General features: G+C 40.3%; 1 protein-coding gene across 2 annotated transcripts in view; it reads right to left on the bottom strand.

Annotated features, from left to right (window-relative positions):
- Positions 1–22,869, bottom strand: part of LOC143032093 (3'(2'),5'-bisphosphate nucleotidase 1) — a 50,479-nt gene that overhangs the window by 6,745 nt on the left and 20,865 nt on the right. Inside the window, exons 2-7 of one of the 2 annotated variants that reach the window (XM_076196551.1) lie at positions 21,270–21,363; positions 19,804–19,919; positions 13,312–13,360; positions 12,707–12,769; positions 7,866–7,965; positions 368–554 (exon numbers count right to left, since the gene is read on the bottom strand). In XM_076196551.1, coding sequence (XP_076052666.1) covers positions 368–554; positions 7,866–7,965; positions 12,707–12,769; positions 13,312–13,360; positions 19,804–19,919; positions 21,270–21,363 — 609 coding nt within the window. The remainder of the gene's footprint in view (positions 1–367; positions 555–7,865; positions 7,966–12,706; positions 12,770–13,311; positions 13,361–19,803; positions 19,920–21,269; positions 21,364–22,869) is intronic. The other variant, XM_076196557.1, reaches the window with a different exon arrangement.

The raw sequence follows: 22,869 nt of genomic DNA, 5'->3' as shown, positions 1-22,869 counted from the left end.
CCATGTAGGGGGAAAAAGCTCTTGGTATATGAATGTATGTATGTATGTTCAAGACCTGTAAATGTACCCTACAGACAAATGGCTTCAATGGACCAGTAGCCCTCCCCCCCCCACATTTTAGTCTGTAGTTTCCAAATTCTTCTGTATTATTTTCTCACTTATCAACATTCACTCCTAGTGAATGCCATCCAGGAGGAACCAAGATAAGAAGGAGGAGGGTAGAGGGGAGTAGAGTATGTTGGGGATGAAATGGGTGGGAGTGGTTTATGCCTTTCTTTTTTGGCTACCTCCCTTGTAAGGGGAAAAAAACCTTTGGTATATGTATGTATCAACATTCACCCAAGCTTATACTTTTCTTTTAATTTACCTTGTGTCCAGCACCTCCAACTCGAAGTACTTCATCAGGCTTCACTGCAGCAATAGCATCATTAACTGTGGAAGAGGAGTGTGACCGTGTTGTGGTGACTATCATCTTCTCTTTGGGTGGTTTTGCGACCACTAAGCCACCTAGGCCCCCATCCACCACACCCCAGATTGTTCGCCCCAGCTCTCCACTGCAAAGAAAACTTTATTCTAGCATAAAATCATTAATAACATTTACAAAATCCACCTGTTGAACTAATGCTTACAACATGGATTTAGTACAAATATTAAAGTGATTCTTAAAGTAGAACATAAACCATTTTACTCAAATATACTTATGTTAATGGTTGAGTTCACGTATACAGCAACATGTTAAGTCAATAAACAGAACAATGGTGCTCATTTATACTTGCCAGTGAAAGTGTTGCTTATGTATGGAATAGGGGAAAATCTGTTGAGTATGGTAGTAAAAAATCAAAACATTGATCTTACTAGTGATGTGTGAAGGCTGGAAATGGCAGGTGTAAACGAGGTGAAAGTGAAACTACATCTGGATTGTATGACGTTACCATGATTGTTTAATGTGTATATCGATGCGGTGGTAAGGGAGTTAAATGTAAAAGTGCTTGGTAATTTGGAATTGGTGTGTAACAGTAGGGGGGGGGGTGTTGACGTGTCAACTGTGATATCACGTTCTCATCAACATAACACTAAGCCATACACACACACACACACCCAAAGAGTTGTGTGTGCTGGCTGTGATGTCACGGCCTTGCCATGTCGATGGTCTTTGGCCACAACCCTGGACAACCTAATGTTCATGTGAATGACCCTCCAACTTTGGAACCTACTTAAACATCAGATATGGTATGGGACAATTTGAATGCTTCACATTTGGCAAGAAGAGTGTTAATCCCATCTGAATCAAGTGAATGGATAGCTAGAGCCTGAGACATAATATTCATTCCAGTGATTTGAACGATATTCAGAGTGGAGATAAGGTTTCCTACAAACATGTGGGCAGTCATGAGTGGCACGGCACTGGAGTTGTGATAGGTAGAAATGGAAAACAGATCTTGGTGAGACATGGAGGGGTCTACATGAGAACTCATGGGTGCAGACTGACGCAGTACAGGGGCTAGTTGTAATAGGAGGGAATCTGTTCAGTGAAGTGGACAGAGATGGCCAGGAACTGATGAAGAACATGAGGATGTGTGAAGAGTCTGGAGATGGAACCAAGGTCAGTTCTGGTACTGTATTGGGACCTAAGGAAGCCAGTATCTGACAATGACAGAAATTCTGGGGGACCTGAGATCTATGAAAATCAGAATGCACTAAGAGACAAAGCCACCAAAACTAGGTGGGTCATAAGATATGAGACGTACACAATACCAGTGGGTATTTGATAATCCAGGTGAATTGTAACCAGAGCAGGAAAGGCAACTGGAAAATATAAAGATTGGTATAAAGTAAAGAGAAGGGAAGTTAAGCATAAGATAAAGGAAGCAAAGAGGAGAGCAGATGTAAAGTGGGGTAAGATTATGACAGAAGATTTTGAAAGCAATAAAAAGTTGTTTTGGAAGGAAATTAAAAGAGAAAGAGGAGGCGAATCAAGTAGAGATGAAAAGGTAAAAGGTGCAGATGGAGATATGATAATGGAAGAGAAGGCAGTGAGAGGAAGGTGAGCAGAGTATTTTAGGGAGTTGCTAAATGTGAAGGGGGAAAGGTTGTTGCAGTGGGAAGCGCTAAGAAAATGAATGATGAGTGAGGAAAATGGAGGAGAAATAGGGAAGGATGAAGTGAAAGCAGCTGTTAAGATGATGAGAGCAGGTAAGGCACCTGGTCTGGATGGATGCCATGCAGAATGTCTGAAGAAAGGAGGTACAGTTATGGTGGACTGGCTGGTGAGGTTATTTAATGTTTGTTTAAGAGAGGGTAGAGTGCCGTAGGACTGCATGTATAGTTCCGCTTTACAAGGGAAAGGGGGACAAGTGTGAGTGTAGTAGTTTCAGAGGGATCAGCTTGTTAAGTGTAGTTGGGAAGGCTTATGGGAGGGTCTTGATTGAGAGGATTAGGAGAGGAACAGAGGGAGTAATTGATGAGGAACAGTGTGGGTTTAAGACAGGTAAGGGTTGTGTAGATCAGATTTTTGTGGTAGGCAGATATGCGAGAAAGCTATATGAAAAGGTAAGGATGTTTTTTGGGCTTTTATGGATCTACAAAAGGCTTATGACAGGGTAGACAGGAAGGCACTGTGGGAGGTATTGCAGATATATGGGATAGGAGGAAAGCTGTTAGAGCAGTCGAGTTTTTACGAGAGTAGTAGAACTTGTGTTAGGATTAGAAATGGAGAGAGTGAATGGTTTGAGGTAAAGATGGGACTTCGTCAGGGATGTGTTATGTCACCCTGCCTGTTCAATCTTTACATGGATGGGGTGGTGCGAGAGGTGAATGCAAGGGCAGTGGGTCAGGGGTTGGAGATGATTAAAGAAAATGGAGAAAAGTGGGAGGTGAGTCAGTTGTTGTTTACTGACGACACTGCACTTGTAGCAGGATCAGAGGAGGGATTGAGGAAGTTAGTGACAGTTTGAGAAGGTGTGTGAAAGAAGGAAGTTGAAGATAAATGTGGGCAAAAGTAAGGTGATGAGATGTACAAGGGGAGAGAGTGACAGCAGGCTGGAAGTGAGCATTAAGGGTGAAAGACTGGAGGAAGTGGATAGTTTTAGATACTTGGGTGCAAATGTGGCAGGAAAGGGAGGAGTGGGAGTGGAGGTAGAATGTAGATTGAGAGAAGTGAGTAAATGCCTTGGTGGATTGAAAAGTGTAATGAGAAATAGAAATCTGGGAATGGATGCTAAGAGGAGGTTATATGAAGGAGTGATTGTGCCAACAGCAATGTACGGGGCAGAAACATGGAACATGAGAGAGGAAAAGAGAAGGAGTTTGAATGTGTTCGAGATGAAATGCCTGAGAAGTATGATAGGGATTACTAGGCTAGATAGAGTGAGAAATGAGGAGGTGAGGAGAACAGGGGTGGAAAGGGAACTGGGAGATAGGGTTGATGAAAGAGTATTAGGATGGTTTGGACACATGGAAAGAATGAGTGAAGAAAGATTAGTAAAAGAAGTGTGGAAGGCAGAGGTGGAAGGAGTGAATATGAGGGGGCGTCCTAGGATGAGAAGGATGGATGGGGTGAAAGGGGCATTACAAAAGAGAGGAATGTCTGTGGAGGAAGGACGGGAGAGGACAGAAGATAGGGGTGAATAGAGAAGGGTTGTGTATGGATGATGCTGTGATGCATGAGGGGGAGTGGGTGGGGGATGGGCGGTGAGGAAGTATGTACGAGAAAAAATTTGACGCAGCCTGAAGGGATTTCTCCCCGTCTTCTCCTTTTCAGCATGGGGGGACAGAGAGGGGGGGGTTGCCGAATTTATGAAACGGATTGCTGTGGATGTGCTGTGTCTTGCGACACTGCTTCTGACCCAGGGCAGTGGACAGGATGCAGGGATGACCCGTCATCCAGGAGGTGCCAAGATAAGAGGGAGGGAGGAGGGTGGAGGGGAGTGGAATATATAGGAAATGGAGTGGGTGGGAGTGGTTCCTGTGCCTTTTTCTTTTTGGCTACCCCCTTTGTAGGGGGAAAAATCCTTTGGTATATGTATGTATAAAGTCAAGATAGGATTCAGATGGCAGTAAAAGTTGGGTGGATTTTCGCAATGACTATGTCTTCAGATGGTGGATGATGATGTGGAAATGATGGTGCTCTTTAACTCTCAAGAGGTCTGGTGTGGCAAGAAAAAGATTAGAAATTGGCTACATAATGTTTATGAAGAAGTGGATGATTTTGGGAAAAGGCCTTATTAGTTTGGTGGGTGGTGACAGAAAAGATTAAGGAGGGTCTGATAAAGGCATGCTTGGTCACAAGAAGGTTTGAAGAGGACACAATAGGATTTAGGAAGGATTCCCCCACATGTTCTAAGGAAGCAGTGCATTTACTGTTGCCTCTTGCTACTACCAATAATTGGGACAATCATACTCTGGATGTTCAAGTGGCCTACCTAAAAGGAAATAGAACTGATCAAGTTGCCCTGCGGCCACCACCAGAATTTGCCATGCGGCACTTTATGAAGACTGAAGAAAATGCCCGAGCAATGCCGCTAGATATTGGTATCTGCAGGTAAAGGTTTTGTTAACTGATCTAGGTGCATCAGTGTAGTCATTGGATCTAGCATTATTCTCCTGGAAATGGAATGACAAGATAGAGGGAATATGCACATATGTTGATGACTTTCTTTGGGCTGGTGCACCTGAATTTGAGGAACAGGTGACTGATAATCTGTGCCAAACATTTTTCATTGGCAGCCGTGAGTCCAAAGCCTTCAGACATGTGGGCCTGAACATTATCTCCAATAAGATGTAGGACCAATTCCAGTATGCTTTAACACCTGTGACAAAAGGGATTAGGCAGCAGCCATCAACCATGAAATTCAGTGAGCTTTCAGAATCTGAAAAATCAGAATATAGAGCACTAGTTGGTATGCTTGTCTGGACTACCAATCATACTGGTCTGATATTGCATTTGCTGTGTGTGCAATGAGTGTCGCTTGTAGCAAGGCCACAGTTGCAGATCTCCAATGGCTCAATAAAGTAAGAGGCAGAGTAATGACTGACCATATAGGAATGTACATGCCCACGATGGAGAAGATTGAAGACACAGAATGCTTCTTGGACACTTCTTTTGTAAATTTGGCTAGCTGTTGTTCACAAGGTGGTTTTGTAATTTTTTTTAGGGATGGTAATGGGAGGCATTGCCGCCCTGTTGTCTGGCAGTTGAAGAAGATCAAGAGTTGTTAAATCTACTTTCTCAGCTGAAATGTTGGCATTGTTGGATGGAGCTGAAACTGCGGTGTACTTAGTGAAGATTCTTAGTGAGATCTCAGGATGTGGAAATCTCAGCATCAAATGTTTTGTTGACAACAAGAGCCTGGTGGATGAATGATCTCTATTCATGTGGAACTGGTGAAGACAAAAGATTGAGGATTGATATGGTGGTCTTGAGGAACATGATGGAAAGTAGAGAGACTGAAGAGATGGTCTGGGTAGACACATCACAACAACTAGTAAAGTGCCTTTCCAAAAAGAGGGCATCAACTGAGCAGATGCGTGCAGCAGTCAGCTGGGATTAAGTGTGGGTCATATTCAAAGGAATATTCGCTCCACACATTTCTTTTATAAGGTCTACTTGGTACTGAGGGTTCATAGGACAATAGTCTTGTTTATATATAGATTTACATACTATGAATATTGTACAAGATGCTATCCAAGAAAAAATTTGCTCTGTCAGCCCAATACATCAAGAAATATAAAGAGAAAAAGAAAATGACTAGTGTGTAGATGTGTCGACTGTGATATTATATTCCCGTTGACATGATGCTGCGCCCCCCACACATGAGTTGGTGGAGTGCATGTGCTGGCCTTGTCATCACAGCTGTGGGTAAAGATGTTGGCTGAGATGGTGAGAGTAAGGTTATGGGTGGGCATGTAGAACAGATCCAGGTGTTTGTGTATTATTTCATGTCAGCAAGCATTGTGCCACATCAGGACATACTAGGGTAGTCTTGGCATGTAGGGGGAAGGAGTGACTGACAAATGGGATGTGGAGGGTGGAAGTGGGTGGAATGAATAGGGGAAAAGGATGCCTCAGGAGTGTTTGTCAAGCAGGGAGGAAAGAGTGCAGCAATTGTATCTAAGAGTAGTTTTAAAAAATCAGTTAAATGTTATCCTTTAGACACTGTTCTTTCTGAAGAAAATAGTTTATATGTTTAATTTACACTTCTTATAATCCTAATTTACACTTCTTATAACCTAGCTTTTACTATGACAATCTTTTCCTAGTTTTTATATGAGGACCACAGTGGAAATAAGTCTTTTGACTTTCTGTGCCATCCTCAGATGTACAATTATATGTACTATGTATAATATTGAGTCTTATATGTATTGTACTTATTGTATGTATGATTGTATCCGAATAAAATTCAATTCAATTCAATTCAGATGGAAATGGAGGGAGGCTGTGAATGGATGAATGAATAATGTGGGCAGAACGGGTGTTTTTGCCTGCTCAGTAAAACATTTTAGTAGATGAGAAGGAGGGATGCCATATAACGAAGAAGTGTGAATGAAACAACTCTGGCTGTAGGGCATTACAAATGAGAGGAATGTCTGTTGAGGAAGGATGAGAGAGGACAGAAGATAGGGGTGAATGGAGAAGGGTTGTGTATAGATGATGCTATGATGCATGAGGGGGAGTGGGTGGGGGATGGAGGTGAGGAAGTATGTATGAGAAAAAATTCTGCATTCACCCATCTTCTGTCCTCTCCTGTCCTTCCTCAACAGACATTTCCCTCTTCCCCAAAGCCCCCTTCACCCCATCCATCCACCTCATCCTAGGACGTCCCTTCATGTTCACTCCCTCCACATCTGCCTTCCATACCTCTTTTACTAGTCTTTCTTCACTCATTCCTTCCATGTGTCCAAACCATCCTAATACTCTTTCATCAACCCTATCTCCCAACCTCCTTTCCACCCCTGTTCTCCTCCTCACCTCCTCATTTCTCACTCTATCTAGCCTAGTAACCCCCATCATACTTCTCAGACACCTCATCTCAAACACATTCAAACTCCTTCTCTCTTCTTCTCTTATGTTCCATGTTTCTGCCCCATACAATGCTGTTGGCACAATCACTCCTTCATATAGTCTCCTCTTAGCATCCATTCCCAAATGTCTATTCCTCATTACACTTTTTAATCCACCAAGGCATTTACTCGCTTCTCTCAATCTACATTCTACCTCCACCTTCACTCCACCTTTTCCTGCCACATTTGCACCCAAGTATCTAAAACTATCCACTTCTTCCTGTCGCTCTCCCTTAATGCTCACTTTCAGACTACTGCCACTTTCACCCCTTGTACATCTCATCACCTTACTTTTACCCACATTTATCTTCAGCTTTCTTCTATCACACACTCTCCCAAACTCTGTCACCAACTTCCTCAATCCCTCCTCCGATCCTGCCACAAGCGCAGTGTCGTCCGCAAACAACAGCTGGCTCACCTCCCACTTTTCTCCATTTTCTTTAACCATCTCCAATCCATGACCCACTACCCTTGCACTACCCCATCCATGTATAAGTTGAACAGCCAGGGCGACATAACGCATCCTTGACAAAGTCCCACCTTTACCTCGAACCACTCACTCTCTCCATTTCTAATCCTGACACAAGCTCTACTACTCTCATAAAAACTCATAAAATATGACTAATAAAAAATTTATCCGCACTCTCAATTAGTAAACAAAATAAGAAATTTTCTTAAACGAACATGTGTTTGAAGAAAATAGCCATGAGGAACTTAACACTAATATCAAGCCTTGTTTCTTTAGAGGGACGAAAGAGGGAAATAAATAAGAATTAGAAACTACATAAAAACCAAATTAACAATACCCAGGATTCTTGTAGTTATAGTACGGCTGATGAATGATTCCTCCTATAGCCTTACCGCCGGTTGCAATGCCGATCAATACCGTCACATGGTCCAGCAAACCTAATGGCATCATCAGGAGTTGAAGTTTAAATTTGTCTGTATAGTTCAAATTTATCACCCACTTTCAGAGTAAATAAAAATCAGAGATGAAGTAATCCTTATATTTCGACCACTATCTGTGGTCCTATTCAGAAGAGGATCACAATTAGTGGTCAAAATATAAGGACTACTACATCTCTGATTTTAATTTACTCTGGAAGTGGGTGATAAGTTTGAATTCTACTTATGTGCTATTACATTATGTTACTCTGATTGTCTGTATAGTTGTGTGCATCCATACAAAAGGTTCTGCTAAATACATGTGCAATTCTGGAGATTTCTGGATTCAAACATATAAATGAAATCCAGCAGTATTGAGTGGGTTGCACATGCTACCCTGGTTACATTGACATGCAGTTCCTTGTCATCATGTGCTTCAAAATGTTATCTGCATAATTTTACTTCATATCATTATCATATATATATATATATAGATATATGCAAAATAACCACAGGAGAAAGGAAACTTGTGGTTATTTTGCTGCATTTTTTGTATCACGGTGATGTGATTGCTTGCATATATATACCGTATATATATATTTATTTATTTAAAAAATCTGGAATAGTTAGTAAAGATTAATTTCAGTAAAAATTATGAAAAAATATTGACTAATTTAATAAGATTCAAAAAGCATATTAATTTCATGGTATCTAGGAATATTATAAACAACATTCCTTTCTATTTTAATAACAATTAAATCAATTAAAAATTTACTATTAAATTAACAATTAAATCAATTAAAAATTTACTATTAAATGCTTTTGAACAACACAAAGCTAGACCGACAGAAACAGTGTCTAAAGTTACTATCATGCCTTTTCTATATATACATGAAAAATAAAGTAAATACAAGAAAGATAAAAAAATACAAGGATAATAAATATGCCATGCTCAAGTTCACTTCACATACAATGGAAAACATCAATCATCCCTACAAATATATCTTCCACAAAGGACCAACAATGTGTATCCACTAGTGGTGGTCCTGTATGATGGCTGTTCAAGAAAACCATCACATCAACTGCCCATTTTCAACACCTATCACCTCAATTGGAGGTGGAGTCTTAAGAGATTGATACTGTCTGTGAAATGGGCCCAACTATTAGCTCAATTTTTTCTGAGAACTCACAACCTGTGGCTACTCCATCCGTCCTCTTCCTGTCATCCAGTGACAAAGAAACATACACAAGAGGTCATGGAAACAAACTGAGAAAGGCTAGATGTCTAGAGGATGTGAAGAAAGACAAAAACCCACAAGCATTGTTTCTTTCCTATATACTGCAATTAGGGAAACTTTTAGTGCAGTGTTATCAGCAAACAACAACTGGCTCACCTCCCATTTTCCTCCATTTTCTTTAACCATCTCCAATCCTCTGCCCATTACACTTGCCTTTACCTCCTGCACCACCCCATCTATGTACACATTGAACAGCCATGGTGACGTGACATCCTTGACGCAGTCCCACCTTTACCTCAATCATGAAGCGAAGAATTGGTGATACTTGTGAGACGTAGTGTGAAGTGTGTGTTGTTTAGGGTTCTGGCATGGATCTGTCTTCCTGGTTTTTTCATGTGATGTTCTATTGGGAGGAATTTGGTTTTCTGAATGTAGATGTTCTACAGGGTTTTGGTGCAACCTGACATCACTTTCAGTACCATTCTGCAGTGTTTGTAAATTGTTTATGTTAGATTTGCTGATTCCTCATTGGAATCGTACACCATATCATGGCTGCAGTATCACAGATTGGCAGATGACACCAGGACAAAAGTTACTTCAGACCCTCCAATGGTAGTATCTGGAAGTATCAGCCGCACCTCCACTTCTTGATGGGTTATGGAAACGTTTAGCAAAGAGATCATACTCTGATTTTCATGTTGCAGGACCACCACTTGTAGTTACCCATCACAGGTTCATGTTAATGGGGATTAAGAACTATAACAACATAAATTAAACAGGTATGATGCTTCTTGAGTATTCATTAATGAAAGTTAATAAAAAGGTGCATATCAAAAGTGGCGTGAAAGTATATTCATGTGGTTCATCATATCTGAAGAACAAGCAAGTGATAAACTATAGTATTTCATGCAAGTATTAGTAAAACAACACTCCACATAAGTTATACTATGGTAATTTTGGATTTGCATTAAGATATAAGAGCCTCCATCATATTCACAGGAGTTATGGGAAGCAGAGCCCCGTGTTTGCTGTGCAAATGCCTACGAGCAAGTGCACACATACCTAATATGCTATACATATTACTAATAATGTTGAGATTATAACGAGTTGTCAGAAAGAGTGAATAGGTTTAGGATCAACTACGTATTTAGGTTTAGGTGAGGTGAAAGAAGATCATTGTAGAGTGAACACAGCAGCAGCAACAAAATGCCATGGTCTTCTTGAGAACATTGTAGTGGTCAATTGAGACAGTTTCCTCTTCATGTTGTCAAACAGTCTTGAAGGGGTTGGTTACACTCCAATCAATGGTGCTCATCACTTTCAATGCCATTACAAATGATGTCTTGATGCCATGATCATGGCATGAAAAGGAAAGAACCGCTCTATAAGGAAGGGGTCGATGAAGGGGAAGTTGAAAAAAAGGAGGGATTTGGGACGGAGGAAATGAGCAAGACAAGAGAACGAGAGTGAAAAATGGGAATGAAAGGGATTAGTGGTGGGCCTTGAGAGTTGGGACGAGGGTGGGAAGGAGAGAGCTGAAGGAAAAGATGACGTAGGTTAAGAGAAAATGAGGACAAAATGGGAAGGATGTTGTGGCACGTACGAGTTGTCATAGAGATGGGCGTTGTGCTGGGGCAATTCTAGCGAAACTAGAAAGGTTTAGCGAAGGAGGACGAAGAGGAGGATTGGGATGAGGATGATGAGGATGCGAAGGAATGATTGGAGAAAGCAAGAAGGAGGGAGTGGAGGTGAGAGTGGTGAGGGAGGAAGATGAGGAAGGAGGGGGAGTAATGTGGGTAGAAAAAAGTAAATGGTCTCGAACCACGCGAAGAAGAGTTCTGCAGCCTAAGAGGAGATGTCGAGACGCGTTTTAGTCAAAACCGGCCGGGAAGAAATGAACGAAAGTTTTTTTTTTTTTTTTTTTTTAATCAGCACTTGCATCCTCAGGGACAATATCGACCCTGAAAGAGGGAGTCATCATGATCAAGACATCAATGCCATTACAAATGATGTCTGTGTCTTGCGACACTGCTTCTGACCCAGGGCGGTGGGCAGGGTGCAGGGATGACCAGTCATCCAGGAGGTGCTCAGATGAGAGGGAGGGTGGGAGGGGTGTGGAGTGTATGTAGGGATGAAATGGGTGGGAGTGTTTTTATGCCTTTCCCTTTTTGGCTACCTCCCTTGTAAGGGGGAAAAAGCCTTGGTATATGTATGTATGTATGTACAAATGATGTGTCCACTTCAAAGAAAAATGGCTTGAGCTGTGTGCTCATCTTCATTGCCTCCCCCCCCCAGGGCTTGTTGCTGCTGGGCATGGTTTAGATCCTCTTTTACCTACTCTTCCTTGCTTACCAACTGCACAAACTCAACCAATTCTTCTTGGGCATGGGCCATGTCATGTCCTTTCACCAGCTTTCTAATCTCCTCCTGCTATATACTTTCAAATTCTTTATTGCTAATAAACCTGTCCGAGCAGAAATCCCTCAAAATCATGAATACACTTTAGCCACAGAAGCCTCTAACAACCATTTACTGCTATCTCAGAGCACACATCATTAAGACTGCACCACCATGAAAAATTCAGCTGTGGTGAATACATATACCAATGGCCTTTTTCTCCCTTACAAGGGAGGTAGCCAAAATCAAAGGTATAAATCCACTCCCACCCATTTCATCCCCACATACTCCACTCCCATTCAACCCCCTCCCTCCCTCTTTTCTTGGCTCCTCCTGAATGACGGGTCATCCCTGCATTTTGCCCACTGCCCTGGGTCAGAGGCAGTGTCGTGAGACACAGCACATCCACAGCAAGGCCACTTCATTAAATTGACGATCCCCCTCTCTGTCCCCTAATGCAGAAAAGGAGATGGGGAGAAATTCCATCAGGCTGTGTCAATTTATTTTTCACACATACTCCCTCATCCCCCACCCACTCTCCCTCATGTATCACAGCATCATCCATATACAACCATTCTCCATTCACCCCATCCCCTGTCCTTTCCCGTCCTTCCTCAACAGACACTCCCCTCCCTCCCAATGCCCCCTCACCCCATCCATCCCATGTTGGCCCCTCATTTTCACTGCCCCACTTCCACCCTCCACACCTCTTCCACAACCTTTCTTCACTCATTCCCTCCATGTGTCCAAACCACCCCATCTCACTCTTGGGCTTTCTGTCAAGTTCACTATCTACCTCTGTTTTTCATACTCACTTCACTAGTCTTTCCACACTCGTTCTTTTCATATGGCAAAAACTACCTCAGCACTCTTTGATCTACCCTATCCAACAGGAAGGTAAAGGATACTGCTTTAAACATAAAATACTATACACTGTTACTATCTATTATGTAAGATTCTAATTCAAGATATACATTTACATGCATAGATACCATCACTAAACACACAAAATGCAAGCATGGAGAAATAAATTGCACATGTCACAAAGACTAAGTTCTTTCTAGAGAGACTATGAGGGTAACAAAGAAAAATGTAAAACACCCAGACTTTATGAGGATAGGACTAACTTTGGCACTCCAAGCCCAGCTGCTTGCATACACCCTGATGACCACTAAACCAACACTGAAAAGCTTCTCATCCAAAATGCCGCAAAGAAAGGAAGGAAAGCCATTCATGGTTATTTCTGTCTAAATTCTACATTCTTTTTCCAATGATATGCAAAATTCTTCTTGATCAGTATTGTGATTAAAATATACAAGAATGATTGATGAAAATAACAATCAATATCTACTTTCTGATGAAATGTGCTGCTGGAGATAATATGTAAATACTTGATAAAACATATTCTGACACGCTAACATCATTCTATATAGACGTGGCCTGCAAATGCTACATATTTCCTTTTATGAGGAATGTTGCTTTGCCAAAAAGGTTATCAAAAATACAGAAGTATAAGAATTCCCAGTCTTGAGTATGTAAAAACTGATCGTTTCAATTCATAAAGAGAAAAACTTAAAAAGAGAATTAAGGGACAGGCTGAATGAGCATATATACAACTGCTATATAACAACAAAGCATTTCTTTCTACAAATTATGATAAACAATACTGTAAATCATTACCACAGAAGTTACAGTTCTGGTGACATTTTCTGACATACATCCTAGTGCTTACCTTGAGTGTATTCAGAAGTCCCATCCAAAGGGTCTACCCAAACCACCACCTGTAGAATATGGACATTTTAGCAAATGTGGCTTACAAGAAGCATGCGCCTAAATGCCAAATAACCTTGGTCGATTAAGTGACATTTGGCAGGTTTTCTATTATCAGATATATATATATATATATATATATATATATATATATATATATATATATATATATATATGTATATATATATATATATATATATACATACATACATACACCAAGGCTTTTTCCCCCTTACAAGGGAGGTAGCCAAAAAGGGAAAGGCATAAAAACACTCCCACCCATTTCATCCCTACATACACTCCACACCCCTCCCACCCTCCCTCTCATCTGAGCACCTCCTGGATGACGGGTCATCCCTGCACCCTGCCCACCGCCCTGGGTCAGAAGCAGTGTCGCAAGACACAGCACATCCACAGCAAGGCCGCTTCATTTAATCAGCGACCCCCCCCTCTCCGTCCCCCCTTGCATATAAGGAGAGGACGGGGAGAAATCCCTTCGGGCTGCGTCAAAATTTACTCACACATACTATCCCACCCCCCACCCCCCTGCCCATTCCTCCTCATGCAATCACAACATCATCCATATACAACCATTCTCCACTCACCTCTGTCTTCTGTCCTCTCCCTTCCTTCCTCAACAGACATCCCCCTCTTCCCCAAAGCCCCCTTCACCCCATCCATCCACCTCATCCTAGGACGTCCCCTCATGTTCACTCCCTCCACATCTGCCTTCCATACCTCTTTTACTAGTCTTTCTTCACTCATTCTTTCCATGTGTCCAAACCATCCTAATATTCTTTCATCAACCCTATCTACCAAATCCTTTTTCACCCCTGTTCTCCTCCTCACCTCCTCATTTCTCACTCTATCCAGCCTAGTAACCCCCACCATACCATACATACATACATATATACATACATACCAAGGGCTTCTTCCCTCTTACAAGGGAAGTAGCCAAAGTTGAAAGGCTTCATTCCACAACCATCCATTTCATTCCCACCCACTCCACTCCTATTCACCACCCCTCCCTCCCTCTTTCCTTGGCTCCTTCTGAATGATGGGTCGTCCCTGCATCTCCCCCATTGCCCTGGGTCATAAACAACACAGTCAGATACAGCACAGCCACAGCAAGGCTGCTTCATTTAATCAACTACCCCCACCTCTCCATCCCCTCGTGCAGAAAAAGAGAAGACAGGTAGAAATACCTTTGGGCTATGTCAAAATATCATTCTCACATAACCACTCCCTAAACCCTCCCCAATCCCCCAAGGAGGAAGTTGAAGATAAATGTTTGTAAAACTAAGGTGATGAGATGTACAAGGGAAGAGGATGGCAGCAAACTAGAAGTGAGTATTAAGGGAGAAAGACTGGAGGAAGTGGATAGCTTTTTATACTTGGGGTGCATGTAGTGGGAAAGGGAGGAGTGGAGTAGAGGTAGAATGTAGATTGAGAGAAGCAAGTAAATGCCTTGGGGGATTAAAAAGTGTAATGTGAAATAGGAATCTGGGAAAGGATGCATAGAGAAGATTATATGATGGGATGATTGTGCCCACAACACTGTATAGAGCAGAAACTTGAAATTTAAGTGAGTCAGAGAAAAGTTTATATGTGTTTAAGATGAAACATCTGAGAAGTATGGTAGGAGTTACAAGGTAGGATAGAGTGCAAAACAAGGAGGTGAAGAGAGCTGGTGTGGAAAAGATGGCAGATAGGGCTGATGAAAGAGTATTGGGTTGGTTTGGACACATGGAAAGAATAAATGAAGAAATATTAGTAAAAGAGGTGTGGAAGGCAGAGGTGGAGGGAGTGAACTTGTGAGGACAACTGAGGATCAAATGGATGGATGGGGTGTTGAACAAGAGGGGACTGCCTGTTGAGCAAGGAAGGGAGAGGCAGGACATAGGGAGAATGGAGAATGGGTGTGTATAGATAAATCTATGATGCAAGAAAGGCAGGGAGTGGGGAATAGGGAGGTAGGGAGTGGTTATGTGTGAATGATATTTTGATGCAGCCTGAAGGGATTTCTCTCCATCTCTATTTCCCACATGAGGGGATGCAGAGGGGGGGGGTGTCACCAATTAAGTGAAGTGGCCTTGCTGTGGATGTACTGTGTCTTGCTACATATCTTTTGACCCAGGGCTGTGGGCGGGAGACAGGGACGACCCTTCATCCATGAGCTACGGGGGGAAAATATTTTGGTATATGAATAGGCAGACTTCTCAGGAATCAATCCCAAGCTTCCTGTATTAAGAGCAGGAATGCTACCCATCATTCCATGAGGGCTCTAATACACACACACACACACACTTCAGCGAATGGACGGCTTGGATAACGTTCTGAAGAAAACTGAAGTCTGTGGATCCCAACGCAAAGAGAAGTGCCTAGTGTTTTTGCAGGGTGGGGGGGAAATTGCTCGTGGAGTAGTGGGAACGTAGGGAAAGAGGAAAAGGGGAGGGATTACTGAGGGAAATGGAAGGAAATGAGGAGGGAGTAGACTTTGCCCAGACAGACAAGCGGAAGGTAAACAAAAGACTGAGTGAGGATCAAATGTCTAATAAAAATGTAAAGATTAGAAGTATAGAGAGGAGCAATACAGAAGAAAGTGACGAGAATATGTTCCAGGGATTTAAAGAGGGTGGGGGGGACACAACCCCTCCCCCCCGACTGATAAGACTAGAGGAGAGAGTTGATAAGGTGATCGAGGACTTGGAACGTAAGTTAGGTAATGTAGACTCCATTTTCCAGAGAATTGAAAGGTTGGAACAACTAGAGAAGGCTAACAGAAACTTAACTGAAGAAATAGAGGACCTAAAAAGACAGTTAGGAAATGTAAAGGAGGAGAATGAGAAATTGAAGAAGAATAGTAATGAAAATAGAGAGAAAATAGCTACAGAAGTTAAAAATTGGAGAATAACTCAAGAAGGGAATAAGGTTTCATTCACTGACATAGTCAAACAGCAATTGAAAGAACATAATGAAGACTCAGTTATTAAAGTGATGAGACAGAAGGAGAATATAGTAAGAGAATTAGCTGACAAAAAGAAATGTATAATTATATTAGGAATGGAAGAGAAACATAACCCAGATAGAACCGCAAGAATCAAGGAGGAAAATGAAAGAGTAAGCAGTTTATTAAAATTAGTCCAGGAAGATGAACCAGAAATTATAAAGGAAATTGAGGAAAAATTCAGACTCGGAAAATATAGTACAGATAAGACCAGACCAATTAAGATTAAATTCAGGTCACAAACAACGGCAGAGAAAATTCTATCCAAGACAGGGAAACTAGCAACAAATGATCAATATAAAAAGGTATGGATAAAAAGAGAAATGAATAAGGCGGAAAGAGAGGCAGAAAAGCAGAAAAGAATTGAAGCTAAGGCAAAAAACGAGGAAAGAACGGAGTCAGAGAAAGAGAGATTCTATTGGAGAGTAGTGAACATGAAAATAAAGCAGTTCGACATACTAAAGAAAAACATAAGGGAAACAGAGAACACAATGGAAGTGGCAGAAAACTAAGAGTGTCTTACACAAATATAGATGGATTGATAACAGGATTGAATGAACTGAATGATTATTTGAAAGAAAAAGAACCGGACATAATGGGAATTGTAGAAACAAAATTAAAAGGCCCACTACCACCCAACAGTGTAGGACATGATACATACAATTATTGGATTAGAAACAGAGAGAAAAAACAAGGGGGTGGAGTTATGTTCCTGACTAAGAAGGATATAAACGTGAAAGGTGTCATATATGGAAAGAATACAGTAGAGATGATTATGATAGAAGTGGAAGACCGAGATAAGAAGAGCAGAAAATTTGTGATCAATTATGTGCCTCCGAAAACAGCCTCATGGGAGGAGAGTGAACATAAAAGTATGTTAGAGGACACAAAGATAGCATTAACTAAAATAATGGAAGACGGAGGAAGAATAGTTATGATGGGCGACTTTAATTGCAAAGAGATCTGCTGGGAAGAAATGACAGTAAAGAGTGGTGATGACTCATGGGGAAATGCTCTACTTGAGATGATTACTGACCATTCAATGACACAATGGATACAAGAGAACACTAGGTATAGAAATGAAGAAGAACCATCGAGGCTAGACTTAATAACTACATCTGAACCTAGAATAGTGGACAAGATTGAATATAAAACACCAATAGGTAAAAGTGACCACATATTGATTGAACTGGAACTTAATGAAGAAAAATATATGAAAAGAAATGAACAATATAGAAAAGGAAGAATGATGTATGAAAAAACAAACTTTGATAAAATAAGAGAATTCTTCCAACAAGAAAACTGGGAAGAAATATACAAAGAAGAAACATCAGTGGAAGAGAAATGGAATATTTTGACAAAAATTTACAAAAAAGGAGTGGAAAAGTATGTCCCAAGACAAAAACAAGAAAAAGAATATGTAAAATGCTGGTACAACAAAAGTTGTAGGGAGTTAAAAGACAAAAGAGACAAAGCCTGGACCAGATGGAAAAAAGACAGAAGACCTGAAAAATGGAAAATATATACTGGTTATAGAAATGAATATGTACAAAAGTGCAGAGAGGAAAAAAGAAAATATGAAAAAGATGTTATAGAAAAGTGTAAAGATCAACCAAAACTATTCTACAGATTTGTAAACAATAAACTGAAAAACAAACAAGACTTGGAGAAATTAAGACAAGGAGGAGTTGAATACACTGAGGAAATGGAAATGGCAGAAATTATGAACAAACATTTTAAATCAGTGTTTACAAGGGAAAATATACAACCTGAAGAGATTGAGTGGAAGGAAAAAGTCCCCCCTATGGAAGAAATAGAAGTAACAAAGAATGAAATATTGACACACTTGGGTAATTTTGATGTTAGAAAATCGCATGGGCCAGATGAAATAGCAAACTGGATTCTGAAAGAATGCAGGAATGAACTGGCAGACAAAATACATAGCATAATAAGCAGTTCCTTAAAAGAAGGAAAAGTTCCAGAAGATTGGAAAAAAGCAAATATAGTACCTATATATAAAGGAGGAAATAAAGAAGAACCTACCAACTATAGACCAGTCTCTCTAACAAGTACAATAGCAAAAATATGTGAAAGAATTATCAAAAGTAGATGGGTAAAATACTTGGAAAAAAACAACGTACTAAATCCAAGGCAATTTGGATTCAGACAAGGACGATCATGCGTCACCAATTTAATATGTTTCTATTCAAGGCTAATAGATATAATACAAGAAAGAGATGGATGGGCTGATTGTGCATTTCTAGACCTAAAAAAAGCTTTTGACAAAGTACCACATAAGAAGCTGCTTAAGAAATTAGAATATGAAGGAGGAATACAAGGTAAATTGCTAAATTGGATGGAAGACTTTTTGCAAGAAAGAAAAATGAGAGTAGTGATAAGAGATCAGCACTCAAAATGGAATGAAGTAATAAGCGGTGTCCCGCAGGGAACAGTTCTGGCCCCAATAATGTTTGCTATATATATTAATGATATGGATGAAGGAATTGAAAGCTATATGAGCTTCTTTGCAGATGATGCAAAATTACTGAAAAGAGTGAAAACTGAAGAAGATTGTGAATCACTACAGAGAGATCTAAATAAAGTACAAGAATGGAGTAGGAAGTGGGAGATGGAGTTCAATACAAAAAAGTGTAGTATAATGGAATTTGGAAAAAGCAAAAACAGAATAACAGGATCATATAATTTGGGAAAAGAAGGAATAAAGAGAGTAGAAAGTGAGAAGGACCTGGGAGTCATTGTTATGAATAATATGTCACCTGAGAAACATATAAATAAGATTTTTGGAGAAACCTATAATTTAATAAGAACAATCAAAGTGGCATTTACATACCTGGATGAAGAAATGGTGAGGAAAATCCTAATCACCCTGATAAGACCAAGATTGGAATATGCAGCAACGATATGGTCACCAAGTACAAAAAAATGTATAAAAAAAACTTGAAAGAATACAAAGAGCAATTACAAAATTGGCACCAACACTCTCAAAACTATCATATGAAGAGAGACTACAAAAACTTAAACTACAGACACTAGAGCAAAGAAGAGAGAGAGGAGATTTGATAGCTATTTACAGAATCATGAAAGGCATAGAAATTACTGATAGAGAGAATCTGATAAAATGGGATGACAGAAATACAAGAGGACACGGAAAGAAAATAAAAAAAGACAGCTATAGAAGAGATTTGAAAAAGAACAGCTTTCCTCACAGAGCAATAGACAGTTGGAACAAGTTAGATGAGAAAGTGGTGTGTGCAAAAACAATACATGAATTTAAAAATAGTTTAGATAAAATGAGATATGAAGACGGGACCCCACGAGCATAGCTCCCCTTCCCGTAAAATACAACTAGGTAAATACAACTAGGTAAATACACGAGTATCTTTTTCAAAACATCAGCTATAAAGTTGACAACTTTTTATTACTAACCTCTTCTTCCTTAAGAGCCAAAAGGTGTGGAGGGCAAGACATAGCTACAGAAGGCAAATTATTTACATCTAATGTCCATCCACATGATTCTCTTTCTGGTTCATCTTCTTCTTCACCTGTGAGATAATGTCATAATTAATTATAGGTTGCTAACCCTTATTCTATTCATTTTGCTCCCTCATGAAGCTTCATGACTGATGAAGAAAACAAAACCTCTCCCTTTCCTCCCCTTGTGACCATGAAATTTGGTCATATCTTTCTCCCTTAATGCAACTGTAATGTGCTCAGATATGTTCATACCCACACTCCACAAGGCTTACCCAGTCATGTCGGGGTCATGACAACATCTTGACTACCATTTCTGGCTCTTAGCAGCACATGCATCACTATTTATTGCAGTGTGGCTCTACAAATAAAGTATCTTTTCTTCTTGCCCATCTCTATTATGAGATGGTCACTGCAACACCCGTTTCCCTTGTAAGGGTGGTAAAGCCCTTGTGAATGACATGATGGAAGATACAAGCTAAGCCAACATGTTCGTAAATGATGCAGAAATCATGAGAAGAGTGAAAAATGAGGAACTGTTGGCTATTGCCATAAAATCTAGAGACTATTTCCACATGAACCAAGAAGGGAAAACTAATTTCAATACCAAAAAAATGCAAAGTATTGGAAATGTATACATACATACACATACCAAGGCTTTTTCCCCTTTACAAGGGAGGTAGCCAAAAAGGGAAAGGCATAAAAACACTCCCACCATTTCATCCCTAAATACACTCCACACCCCTCCCACCCTCCCTCTCATCTGAGCACCTCCTGGATGACGGGTCATCCCTGCACCTTGCCCACCGCCCTGGGCAATATGTATAATAGCTACAAAAGACCATCTTTAACTTATTACAAAAGCAAAAGAGGAGGAAGATTTGGGAGTATTGATATAAGACAATCTGTCATCTAACAGACATATCAGCAGGATTATGGGAGAGACATATGGACTGCTGCAGAAGATTAAAGTGGATTTTCTCTATACTGATTAAGAGATTATAGAAAAACTCATAGAAACCCTGATCCATTATGGACTAAAATATGCATCAGTGGTATGGTCCCCCACACAGAGTGAAAGATATAAGCAAGATTGAGATAATACAAAGGGTAGCAACCAAAATGTTTCCCAGCGTGGCAGACCAAAAGTACTGGGTGTGCCAACTTTGAAAGATCAAAGAGAAAGAGGCGATACGACTAAAGTACTCAGGTTGCTAAAGGGGATAGACTACTCTGACAGAAGAGATCTCGATTAAGGATAGGAGGACGAAGTCATGGGAACAAATTTAGAAAAACTACTTAACTAAAGGATGTGAAGAAATTGCTCCACCATAATAGCCATCTAGATCCAACTATGCAAATGATTATGGGAATAAATCACCATTGCCAAGAACTGGTAAAATCAAAACATGTTACATTACCAATTATTTTAATCTTGGGAAACTGTTTAGCCAAGGAGCCAATTATACACTGCTGTGCTGCTCTATCGGCTTCTGTCTGTAGGTCATTTGCATGCTGAAAAGAAAACAATAATCAATACAGATTCTATACATCTGGGATAGCACTTATTTTTTTTAACTAGTCAGACGGACTAGTTAGATTAAAATTTGGCTAGTCCGCAAGAATTTTGACTAGCAAAAAATAAATAAATAAATAATCCGCCTTGTTTTTTAATCACATGACAATGTTAATTCTAGGAGAGCCCGGGTATTATTGAATCATTAATTCACACCCAACATAAACATTATTCTAACCCCCCTCCCCCCGAAACCTATCAGCAGTCATGGGATTTCAGATCGAGTGACAATCAACAATCTCCTTTACCTGTTGCCTACTAACCCAGGCTGAGACTGAAATATCTTGGACTTGGGTCTAGATTTTAATTTAGACCATACATACATACATACATGCATGTGAGTGTTATAACACAAGGAAATCAATTCATAGTCAACAATGAAGTCAGGTTAAAAGTCCAACGACATGGCAATCGCAAGTCACTTCAGTCACTGTGACTAGCGACTCAAATGATAACACTATGCAACAGATCAGTCATTTGAAACAAATACTCCATTGCAGTTCAATAATTCAACGGCTTTTGCACATACTGGTGCAAACTTCGTAATAAATTTCTTCATGGAGCTGCTATTATGATATTTAAACAAGACAGATGTAACACAAATGCCTGTTTTGTCTCAAAAGCGCTTTTTCTAAAGCTGACACAAAAACATATTCTTTGAAATTTCTTTTAATATGCAGCATAACTGGGTTACCAGTTATCACACTAATAATATATTTATTGAACAGACTAATGTTCAAGTTTCAAACATTTCATAACACCCCAAGGGTTCCTTTATGTCGAGTGAAACAATGCGTTTCTGTAAATTCTTTGCCTTTTCTTTGTCATCATGACGCAATGAGCGGGGGCGCCACATGTTTTTAAGGTTGGTGACACCAGCAAATCGTATTCACAGCGGCGGCGCCAGGAATTTTTAGTTGGGGAGGCTAAGGGGGGGCTAATAGTAATATGATAATACACATATATTATCCTCATTTCAGAAGGGGAGGGGGTTAATGGTTGGGCTAGCACTGATGGCTGACAAATCTTTAGCCCAGGCAATTAAATATTCCACTTAATAAAATTATTTCAATAAGTGTTTTAAATTTTCAATTTGCTCATTTCAGTTGGGGGGCTTAAGGGGGGCTGGCCACTTTTTTTGGGGGGGGGCTCAAGTCCCCCCCCAAGCCCCCCCTGGCGCCGCCACTGCGTATTCAACCCATTTCGCTTAAGTATCGGAACTTACACAAATAATAAAAATATAAATAAACGTTAGTCAGAATAACGTCTGCAAAGTGTACCACACCTACAGGAAGGGTTAGAATTCACAAGAACCTGGACAGATTAGATAAAATGGTTTATCTCGTTTTCAAATGCATGCTATGTGCTCGTGAACAGCTTTCTCAGCATTATTTGAAATTACAAACTAAGAGACATGTACACATTTTACATAATTTACATTGCCT

Source organism: Oratosquilla oratoria, chromosome 1, assembly GCF_046742065.1.
Source record: "Oratosquilla oratoria isolate Oo_2021 chromosome 1, ASM4674206v1, whole genome shotgun sequence".
In the NCBI taxonomy this organism is placed as follows: domain Eukaryota; kingdom Metazoa; phylum Arthropoda; class Malacostraca; order Stomatopoda; family Squillidae; genus Oratosquilla; species Oratosquilla oratoria.
The sequence above is the reverse complement of the archived record's forward strand: the minus strand, read 5'-3'. Positions and strand labels throughout refer to the sequence as shown.